The 12,298-nt window shown below is 33.9% G+C and overlaps 1 protein-coding gene across 2 annotated transcripts in view; it reads right to left on the reverse strand.

The window, feature by feature from the left end:
• Window positions 1-12,298, reverse strand: part of LOC136038814 (T-complex protein 1 subunit alpha-like) — a 64,851-nt gene that overhangs the window by 17,300 nt on the left and 35,253 nt on the right. For both annotated transcript variants that reach the window (XM_065722202.1, XM_065722203.1), the window contains exon 7: window positions 6,323-6,463. In XM_065722202.1, the coding sequence (XP_065578274.1) occupies window positions 6,323-6,463 (141 nt within the window). The remainder of the gene's footprint in view (window positions 1-6,322; window positions 6,464-12,298) is intronic.

Consider the following 12,298-nt stretch of genomic DNA (forward strand, 5'->3'; position numbering starts at 1 on the left):
TTGTTTTGGTCCTTAACAAGTTCGCTTCTAGGATCTTTATTATTGTTGTTGTTATGTGTTTTCTTTTCTTTTTGAATCGAATAATTTTGAATAATTTAATAATCAAATAAATTATTTAATAATAATTAAAACAAATACAAAACTGAAACCACTAATAAAAAAGCCGAAGATGTTTTCTCACAACCTGGTTCAATTTTTAATTTTACACATTATATCTTAGCAAGATTTAAAGGGCTTCCAAAATAAGGTTTAAACTGAACATACTTTAGCTTCTTGTGGGTTTTGAGGGAAGGAATGTTGTAACACTTCACTTATTTGAGGTAGTTCCAACACTTTTTTGGTCTTTTTCGTTATTTATAGGGAATTCTATGTTTTGCTTTAAGACACCCAATTTAACATTCTTACCTCGTATATGTAAATGCTGGAATCAAAGCACTTAAATAATAACGTTGATAAGGTATTATTGGTGAATGCGTACTTGTGGTGCTTTAGTTTTGGAACATTAGCCTCAAATTTGTAACCAACCGACTCAAGAATCTTGTTATAACAATCGAGGGGAAACCTTCAGGCAGTTTTAGCAAAACGTAGAAACATATTGTGTTTTATTAAGACACTCAAATCGCAATTGTAACTACATATATTTGCAATCAAAGGCTTCGAAATGCATAAATATAAACTTTGGTGGGTAAAACATCCTTTGCGAAAGAGATACTCGCTGTGTTTGGCGTTTGAAAATATACATTGCGTTATTAAAGCTATACCTAATAATCAACAATCCTTATATCCTTTAAAATTGTAGCCTTGTATATTTTTTTTGTGATTGCCTTATGTCCTTTATCAATTCATTCTTTACAAACTATGTTGAAAATCTGAAACCATTAATGAAACATTTTGAGAGAGAGAAAGATGGGTTTATTAATACAAATAACAAAACAAAACAAGCAAATGGCTCGATTTAGGCTTCATACTGTATTTTCAGCATTTATTTATTAAATTTTATCCCCTGAAACGGTTATAGTTTGAAACCCTGAACATTATTCAATTTGAGATTATGCTGAAAAACAACCATCAGTACTTATAGCCTCAACAAGTCTCAAAACTATTTCAACAATACAAAACGTTCCCTGAATGTAAAACACTGTCTCTATAATGAACTTTCCCTATTTCTTAAGTAAAAGACACGAAATATGAATCAAAATGCTACTGCTTCCCCTGCAGTGCTGCAACAAGTACTCCAAATTTTTACTTAAGTATCAAGTATTAAATACTCATTGTTTTTTTTTTTTTTTTTTACTTAAATATCAAGTACTTGCCAAAATTATACTTAAGTATTACTTCAAGTATTTATTCTATATATATATATATATATATATATATATATATATATATATATATATATATATATATATATATATATATATATATATATGTATATGTATATATATATATATATATATATATATATATATATATATATATATATATATATATATATATATATATATATATATATATATATATACAAGTAGATAGTCTTTTTACATAAATTATCACTGGAAGACCGAATCCGTGAACGCACATCTATTAAACCAAATCGAGAAATTATTTTTCTGTTTTGGTGCCATCTAGGAAGCCGGAGGAGGAATTTGCAATATCTGAAATAAGCCGCACGTAGAGTATGGGATTTTTCTTACGAAACAGATGAGCCATGCCTGATAAAAACAAAAGCACAGGGGCGCAATAAGCGTTATAAATCATGCACGAACTCTAGCGGTTGTAACGGCTTTTGTTTGGGGATATTTTTCCGTAAGGGACGCGTAGGTTTTTCACGGCTTGTTTCACTAGGGATGAAAAGGTAGCGAAAAGTGCTGGACCGAAACACAGACCAAGCCAACTAACTAAAGAAGAACATGGCAGAATTGCAGTCCCAGCAACGAATGGAGCGACCACATGAAGGCTATTAAAACAAATAAACTCGCATTTAGACGCATTAACTGACGGTCCAATCTTAGATAGTTCATTGGTTAATATAGTAAAATTGTAAAGCAATCCACGGCGAGTCCGGGCAACAAGAAGAACGTCGTCTGCATATGCAACAGAAGACAAACCAATATTACCGTAAGAAACAGAACTTTTAAGGGGACGCAGGAACGATGCAAGCACACATTTAAATATACTAGAAGACAATACGGCAGAAGTTGCAACCTATATATTTCTAGCAGCAGTTTTTACACCATGAAGTGGCAAAAACCATGAAACTAAATCGAAAATCTTCTGAGAAAAAAGGAATAAAATAAAAGCCAAGAGCTCATATGGCACTTGTGACGAGGTCGGAAGAGCCAAGAGCTCATATGGCATGAGCTCTAGCAAAATTATAAGAATCAATAGATTAATTTAAAAGAAAAATCAGAGGCTTAATGCTGGTCGGCATTTAAAATAAGAGCTCTGAGACACAAGGTCCTTTTAAATATCAAAATTCATTAAGATCCAATCACCCACTCGCAAGTTAAAAATACCTCATTTTTCTAATTTTCCTCTCCCTTCAGTCCCCCCCCCAGATGGTTGAATCGAGGAAATCGACTTTATCAAGTCAATTTGTGCAGGTCCCTGACACGCATACCAATTTTATTGTCCTAGCACGTCCAGAAGTACAGAACTCGCCAATGCAAAGAACCCACTAACTACCCCAAAGAGATTGGATCCAGTCCGGTTTCGTCAATCACGTATCTACGACATTTTCTTATTCTACCCAACTGGTTTCATCTCGATCTCTCCACTCTAAGCGTTTTCCAAGATTTCCGGTTTCCCCCTCCAACTCTCCCCCAATGTCACCAGAACTGGTCGGGGTTTCAATTAAGATATCTGAGACATGAGTTCCTTCTTAATATCAAATTCAAAAATACCTCACGAACGGTCACCCGCTCTCAAGTACCTGAGGTAAAAATACCTCAATTTTTTTTTATGTTTCCGAATTAACACCCCCTCCAACTCCCCCAAAGAGAGCGAATCCATTTCGGTTATGTCAATCACGTATCTAGGACTTGTGCTTATTCTTCCCACCAAGTTTCATCCTGATCACTCAACTCTAAGCGTTTTCCAAGATTTCCGCCCCCCCCAAATCCCCCCAATGACACTGGATCCGGTCGGGATTTAAAACATGAGATCTGAGTTACGAGGTCCTTCTAATATGAAATTTCATCCGATGAAATTCAAGATCCGATCACTCCTTCGTAAGTTAAAAATACCTCATTTTTTCTAATTTTTCAGAATTAACCCTCCCCCCAACTCCCCAAAAGAGAGCGAATTCGTCCTGTTTATGTCAATTACGTAACTAGGACTTGTGCTTATTTTTCCCACTAAGTTTCATCCCGATCCCTCCATTCTAAGCATTTTTAACGATTTTAGGTTTCCCCCTTCAATGTCACCTGATCCGGTCGGAATTTAAAGTAAGAGCTCTGAGACATGACATCCATCTAAATATCAAATTTAATTATGATCCGGTCTAATTTTTCCAAATTAACCGTCCTCCCACTCCCCCCCCCCCAGATGGTCGAATCGGGGAAACAACTATTTCAAATTTAATCTGGTCTGGTCCCTGATATGCCTGCCAAATTTCGTCGTCCTAGGTTATCTAGAAGTGCCTAACTAGCAAGACCGGAACTGACAGACCCACTGAATTTGCGATCACTGTATGTCACTTGGTAAATACCAAGTGCCATATAAAGTAATTTTTCTCTTGGGACGGAATATTTGGTTGAAGGTTGGCTTCAGTATGACTTATTTTGGAAAAGGGTTATTTCCAGGCTTTGGGCAAGCCATGGGTGGAAGTAGTTATAGGCTCTACTAAACTGAAGGAAAACTCGACTTTCTTAAAACTTGAAACCCCCTCCCCCTCGCCCTATTTTAGATATGGCTTGTGATATTAGTGCTCGATATGAGCCCTGATCCTAGTCATCTTTGGTCTAGCTTTCATTTGTATCCGTTGCTCCATTCGCAAGTTATACTAAATTAAACGAAAAGCTTGACTTTTTTCAGCACTTAAACCCTCTCTCCCTCGTTCTATTTGAGCTAGGGTTTTCATCTCAAAACTTGATGCCTGTCACGGTCTTAGGCACCTTTGGTTCAATATTCACTGAGATCCATCAATCTCTCGCAAGCTACACTGAATTAAGTGAACAACTCAACTTTTAATTAATCCTGGGTCCTTATCCCAGAACTCAATGAATATCATACTCTTAGGCATCTTTATTCAATTTTCATCGAAATTCATCTCCATATGCAAGTTACAGTAAATTAAATGAAAAACTCGAATTTTTTTAACGCCTCATCACCCTAATTAAGCTCAATTTTAATCCAAATAGTTCAATTTCAATACAAATCCGCTATACTCGATTGCACAGACGGACGAACAGACAGACAGATCTCAAAAACCTATCTTGATGGATATTTTCCACTGTCCAAATAGGTGATGATACCTGCATGATGATATGCCATTGTTTTCCTTGTTTTGGATCCAATTAGCCAATATAGCTACCTAAGACGTTGTAAACTCCGTCCGTCCGTCTGTCTGTCTGTCCGTCCGTCTGTGTAATCACGTATAGGGGGAGAAACGTTGGTTGGATTTGGATGAAAATTTTGATGGCCAGATTTGGTGCCAAGGATCATGACACACATCAAGTTGAAGACCCTAGCTCAAATAAAACAGGGGGGAGAGGGCTTTACCTGCTAAAAACAGTTTTTCGTTTAATTCAGAGGAACTTGCGAATGGAGTGATGGATCTGAATAATAATTGAAACAAAGAGGCCTAAGACCATGGCACATATCAAGTTTTGAGATAAAGACCCTAGCTTAAATATAACAAGGGGGAGTGGGTTTTAATTCCTGAAAAATCTAAGTTTTCTGTTTAATTTAGTATAACTTGCAAATGGAGTAACGGATCCGAATGTAAACTAGACCAAAGATGCCTAAGATCAGGGCTCATATAAAGTTCCAATATCACAAACCCTATCTCAAATAGGGCGAGAGGGGGAGGGTTTCAAGTCTTAAGAAAGTTGAGTTTTCCTTTGATTTAGTAGGGCCTATAACTTATCAATGGAGTGACAAATCTGAAGTCAGATTCGTCTGAATACCTGAATTTGCTGAAATGAATTTGACAAAATACTACTGCATTGGATCCTGCTAGAATTACCTAGACTTGTTTATTGCAGACAACATTTAGATGGGCAAAGATTCATAGCTTCGGTAGTTTTACCAATAATATGGTCCTGAAGATGATGAAATGGTAGAAATCTGGTTCAGTTGACGAGATGACAAAACTTAAACACTAATGTTAGAAATATAAGCCCAAATGGAATATAGTATGCAACTTTTAGCACAAAGCAAGGGATTTTAGCTCACTGTCGACCAGTGAACTGCGAAATAATTTGAATTTTCTTTGTTATATAGCTTTTAAACAAAAATTAAACCAGGTGTTAATAATACAATAATTTTTTTTTTGTCAGAAACAAATACCTTATTTCATATCCAAAAATAGGGCATGGAGGTATATCTGAGTTTACTCTAAATCTAAAGGGTAATGTTTTCTTGTATATTGCCAAAGCACAGACACACAAAAGCTATATCTGAGTTTACTCTAAATCTAAAGGTGATGTTTTCTTGTACATTGCCCCAGCACACACACACACACAAAATTTTCGTGTCAAAGGTGAAGTATTTGAAAAAAAAGTACATTAAAAGTATCTTAAGTAATAAGTATTTCGTAATCTTACTTAAGTATCAAGTAATAATTACATCCTAGAGTTTTAACTTAAGTACAAGTACAAGTAATGGAAAATTTTACTTAAGTAGTACTTCAAGTAAGTGACAGCACTGTTCCCCTGTAATCTCAATACAAACTGGTTTAATATATCATTGAAGGTTTGACAGTTAAGAGTGGTGCCAAAAAGAAAGACTAGTCCGGGAGATCAGAAGAGCCAACCGGCTTATCGTACTTCAGAAAAGGTCCTACAAGCACCGTGAACTCTATCCGAGTCCGACAATTGACCAATACGACCCCACCTACAAAATCAACAAGACCAAAGTTTATTGGCATTTTGCCTTTACTGTAGTCTTCAAGATCAAAGCAATATATTATCTGCTTTCCTTGGCTTAAAAAAAAAAATCCAGTCTTGGGCTGAATGGTAAAAGTGACTGAATAAGTTGCCCGCAGCAGCTCATGGATAGGTGCCTCCCTCATATCCCGTATAGAAGACAGGTTGAGATTCCCTTTGGTGATATCTATTCTTCAACAAACTTGCAAATTTCATGGCAAAAATAAGTTTACCTTTAAACAGAGGTCATCAATACCACCAGTGGTGAGAATGACGTTAGCTCCAGATGCTATAATTTTTTGGATCTTTTCTTTAACCATGTCGGATTCTCGGTCTCGGATTGCAGCCAACTGCTCTGGATCCTGAATTTTAATCTATAAATAAATTCAATTAAATAATAGGTTGTAACACAACAGTATAGCCATAAATAGCAGGTTTACTATAAGTAGCACTATATGCATTATTCTTAACTTATTAATTTTTAGCTAAATACCTGAAAATTCCAGCAGAAATTTCTGAGCCTAAGTTTATGTAACGTGTCTAAAAGACAGAAAAACAGTATCTGGAAAAAAGAAATTTTGACCCCTAATGTATCTAGATTTTTGACCATCTGGAAAAAACATGGACCCATAAGTATCATACTTTGATGAAAGGAAGAGCAGAACTTTTACAAGAGATAGCCGAAGAAAAACTATAGAAAAAATAACTACGTTAAAACGCACGGAAATGGAATTGCTGCACTTGTTTTGGAGAGCCTAAGCCATGCTGGCCTTAATTCTTGTCAACATTAAGGAACATCGCTATTGTCAACACTGCTTTTCTCACGCATGTCTCAGAGTCAAAGCCGTATCCAGGATCTTTGTTGGAGAGGTTTTATAAAAATATTTTTTTCGAGAGGGGGGGGGGGGGTGTAAATAAAAAACCTCAAAAAGGCATAAAAATTTGTCTATATTCATTTTTGTTATTTTTTTTTCTCAGATTCAGTATTCATGCCCCTAGCAGGCTCGAATCTGTAACATTGGAGAAAGTCCCCAGCAACCGAAACGTCAATTCGTCATCTCCCTATGCACCATTAACGGCCCAGGAGGATCTTTATCCCTGTTGTCCCTGGTAAAATATCAAAACCCCCTTAAACGAAATAAAATATAACTGAATTCCGGAGGCCATCATTTAGACAATCCTGTCTAAATAAGTCCTGCTTATGTCTATGTGAGGTAGAGCATTCATACCCAAAGAAAATATTAAGATCCAAAAACGACATTAAATATGTCGGAACGGTACATTAGGAGTGATGATCCTATAAATCAGGCACAAAAATTCACGAAAATGTGGAGAGAGATCAACATATTCTTTAAAATCTATGAGGGGGAGGCAGTTTTGTCCGTTTTCTAGTGTTTTTTTTTTTTTTTTGCGAAACTAGAAAAAAGTATTTATCTAGTTTACTTATATAGCTATTACGAAGGATGGGGTGGTGGTTTATTGCGTAGGCGGGAGGGGGAGGGCAGATACCTAAAAGTGCATATTTCAATGCCCAAATTGTCTTAATCTCCCTGAGTCTTCTGACAAACATAGGAAGCGACATGAGGGGAGGGGTTGGAATTAATCTCTCCTTTATTTAGACTAAACCTGAATAAGGGTGCGATACCTAACTCCTTATTACAGAAAAATGTTTCTAACATTTATTTAAAGCTTCACATAACTAAACTAATTTGCTTCCCATTTAACAAAATTTTATGCAATGATGTGTAAGTGCGCACCATCTATTATGAAAGAAGGATGACGCACCGTTTTTTAGGCGGGGACAGATATCTCGAAGAAGTCATTTCAATGCCGAAACATACTTCTCATCAAACCTTCAAATATACAATGAGTTCTAGGGGAGGGAGAGAGGGGTAAAAATTGATATATCTGATCCCTATTGATTTCCGTGATTATGTCTGATCTACACCTTTATTATTGGCAAAGGAGGGAGGGGAAGAGCTCCCCCTAGTGCTACAGTCTTTTTCTAGTAGCATAAACTAGCACATGGCTTCACAGGTCTACTTGCACAGAGATGAAAAACGCAAGACGAGGGTTCATTAGCCTCCCCAGGAAGTTTCTTGCTTCCCTCCAAGAAGGGGATAGGGGGTAAAACTCTACGAGGATCTTTGTTTAAAGCGGGTTTAAATGATAATTTTTCTCACAGTTTGTATATGCACAGTCTTTTAAAGTATTTAAACATATATATATATATATATATATATATATATATATATATATATATATATATATATATATATATATATATATATATATATATATAAAATCGTTTCCTGAAGTATAGGAAAACAATTGTTACAAACCGGTGAAAATCCATTTCCTTGTGACAGGCGGGATTGACCAGGGAAACTTTGATAAAGTGCGAAGGCCTTTTCTACTGCGCTGTTACAAGGTATTTTTCAAAGAGCCTCTTCATATGCTTTTAATGGAAGAACTATAATAGCTGATTTGAACTACATTTGAGTTATGTAACAATGTACGCAAATATGTACTTACTGGTAATAGCGGTTGCAAAATGTAGTTCCAAAAACACTAAGTATCAACTTTTTGATATATCAAAAACAAGAGATTACCCAGTTAGTATTTTCACATCTAAATTTATCAATAATATTCTTCCCTCTTCTTTCGAAAAATTTTTCTCCATAAATGGTGATCTCCATAGCCATGATACACGAGGGGCATCAAATCTGGTACACCCATTCGGAAATATGGTTAGAGTTACTTTTGTAATTAAAAATTTTGCCTCCTTTGTATGGGATATTATTCCATTTGATATAAGAAATTCGAGTCGTCAGACATCCTTCAAGGCTGTAGTTAAGAGATTTTTTCTTGCAAAAGAATAGTAGGTTTGTATGTATATGTATGTAGTTTATATGTTTGTATGTAGTGCTATGAAGAGTAGAGAAGACTGCCACCTGCTGCCAACAAACCCTTTGATGCTTTCTTAGCATGTGCTGCAAAATGTTTTGTATACATTTTTAAAATAAAATCTATCTTATGCACTTGTTATCATACGGGCAATCACGTTACATTTCAGGCTTTATAATTTTACTCTTTAGCTTTATTTTTGGATATTATCAGTTTTATGACTTTTAATGAAATACAGAATATTCGAAGAACACGGGAGGGTCGATATTATTTAAAAATCATAGGCAGTGCAATAGCATTGCCTAAGTAAAGAGCTATGTTGGCACCAGTGCTGCAACAAGTACTCCAAATTTTTACTTAAGTATCAAGTATTAAGTACTCATTGTTTTTTTACTTAAATATCAAGTAATAAGTACTTTCCAAATTCTTACTTAAGTATCAAATATCAAGTACTTGCCAAAATTGTACTTAAGTATTACTTCAAGTATTTATCATATATATATATATATATATATATATATATATATATATATATATATATATATATATATATATATATATATATATATATCTTTATGGTTGATTGTGTTTGGCTATGCTGTTTGACCTATGTGATTGTATGGATGAGTAGGGTTAAGGCCTCATTCAAGTGCTTGTCTATATTAATCACTAATTTAGGAAAACAGTCTTCCTTTTCTCCTTCTGTCTCTCTCTCTTTTTTTTTGTGTGTTTGTGCTGTTGCATTGGTGATTTCTCTTTTCATGATATTATTCCAGGTTGGATCCAGTGCTGGTGGAGGAAATTTTTTTAGTTTTCTCCCCGACAGACCTTTACCCTGTTCCAGGTTTTTAACCTGATATTGTCAATTATTGGTGAGATGGCACTTATGCAAATTTCATGTTCTTTCATGTTTTTGTTTATGTATTTATTGACCTATTGACCTTGGCATGTTTTTTGGACTTTGATTGTTGGATTTTGATTTGGATGTTGGTTTGTTTTGGATTTATTTTCAATAACTTTTTATGCAACAAAACACAAATATTAGCCTCGGAACTCGGAACGATTTTTTGAAAGTTAGTAAGTGTAAAAGTCGTTGTTTTCTTTGCCAAGATCATTTTGTCCCACGGACTTCTGTTAAGAGTACATTGCATAATAAAAATTTTGCATGCAAGTTGCGTGGTAATGTTAATTGTAGAACAACCAATGTAATTTACCTATTAGAATGTAATAAATGCTGCCTACAATATGTGGGGGAAACAACTAATAATATATATAAAAGATTTTCTGGACATAAGACAACAGTAAATAATGAAAAAACTAATAACTATCTAGTTCAACATTGTAATAATGGTAAATGTTCCATATCAGATATAACTGTCACAATTTTAGAAAATTTAGAATTAGAAAATTTAAATAAAGAAGAGAAGAATAATAGACTACGTAAACAGGAGGATTTCTGGATCCATACTCTTGGTAGAGCTTATCCTTTTGGGCTAAATGATCGTGTAGCAAAATATGGTGACATGTCTCATGTTGTTGTTAAATGTATTGATGGTTTTATGGACCATCCTTCTTTTACTTGTCCTACTAAACGTAAAAAACGATCGAGAGGACATAGGAAAAATAATAGAAAAAATGAATTAGATGTACATATGCTTTCTATAGATCTATGCCAGCTACTTGAATCTAGGGGTATGATTTCTGTAATAAAATGTCTAAATAATTTATCCAAGAGGAATTTAATCAAACTTTTCTGGATTGTTAAGAATAATACAGCTCTTGATTATAATTTTAAAGTAATATGTGATACAATTTGCATTCTAACTAAAACGAAATTTATTTCAAAAAAGAAAAAGTTCGATAAGATTAGTAATAAGGATAACAGATTATATTTACTTATTAATTTTACTTGTAAGCAGATTGAAGATATTAATTTACCAGAAATTTTAAATCAGCGGCATGTGAAACAGGCCCTTCCTAGTAATTTGAATTATAATGATAGTCCAGTTTTAACTTATAAATTTTCAAAAACTTTTGGGCAAATTATTTTTAATTATAATTTAATACTAAAAAGACTAGATAGTGATATAAATTGGAAACCGGTTTGTAATTGTAAGCAACTTGGCCCATTTGTAAATCCTACTTACAAACATGTTATAACAGGGGACTTGTCAATAATAAAGCAAGATGATCTTCAAATTATAATGAATAAAGGGGCTAATTTCCGTCTTTCTCATCATCTGAAACCATCGAGTGTTCTTGATGGCTTGGAAAATGATTTTGATTTATTTATTGATAAGTGGTGTAAGAAAGAGAATAAAAATAAAGAGAGTTTTCAAAGTTGGAAGAATTTAATTATTAGTAGAATAAGAAATAAAATATATTCTAACTTAAAAAATAGTAACACTAAATCATTATTTTATAATACGAAGATTAAACAAGCAATTGCTAATCTAAAGAATGAATTTGTAATTGTGCCAGTGGATAAAGCTAATAATAATTTTGCCATAATTTGTCAGAAGCTGTATTGTGATATCTTAAAAAGGGAGTTATGCACATTTAATGTTTACGAAAAGGTAAATATAGAGGATGAGAATTTAATTGAAAAGACTGAAGAAATACTTTTTAAAAATTTTAATATTAAAATAAATGACAATGATAAAAAGTTCCCTTTCCTATATTGGACTGTAAAATTTCATAAGAATCCCCCTAAACCACGGTTTATTGCTGGAGCAGCTAAATGTCGAACCCGCATTGCTGCTACTGACCTCTCTTTAATTTTAAAGGAAATTGTAAATAAACTTAAAACCTATTGTTCTGGTATTAAAAAATTTTCGAATTTTAATCCATATTGGAGTGTTAATAATTCAATGCAGGTGATAGATTCTTTAACAATGGTTTCAGCTAAAAGAATTGAGTCTTTCGATTTTGCGACAATGTATACTAATTTATCACTTAATGTAGTGTTTGATAATTTAAAAATTGTTATTAAGAAATCTTTCCTCTTATCTAGTAAAAGGTTCTTAAAAATAGACATTTATAATAAAAATGCTTTAATAAAACAAATTGCTTTAATACTACAGTTAACTTGAGATGTTACAGCTTGGATGTGATTTTTGAGTTATTAGAATTTGTTTTATACAATACTTATATAAGATTTGGGGGTGGTATGTACAAGCAAATTGTGGGAATTCCCATGGGGGGGGGGAATGCCAGCCCATTTATAGCTGACTTGTTTTTAAGTCAACTAGAATATAAATATATGATGGATAAGAATAATCCAATTAATTTAAAACATGCTT

This window comes from Artemia franciscana, chromosome 18, assembly GCF_032884065.1.
Source record: "Artemia franciscana chromosome 18, ASM3288406v1, whole genome shotgun sequence".
Taxonomy (NCBI): domain Eukaryota; kingdom Metazoa; phylum Arthropoda; class Branchiopoda; order Anostraca; family Artemiidae; genus Artemia; species Artemia franciscana.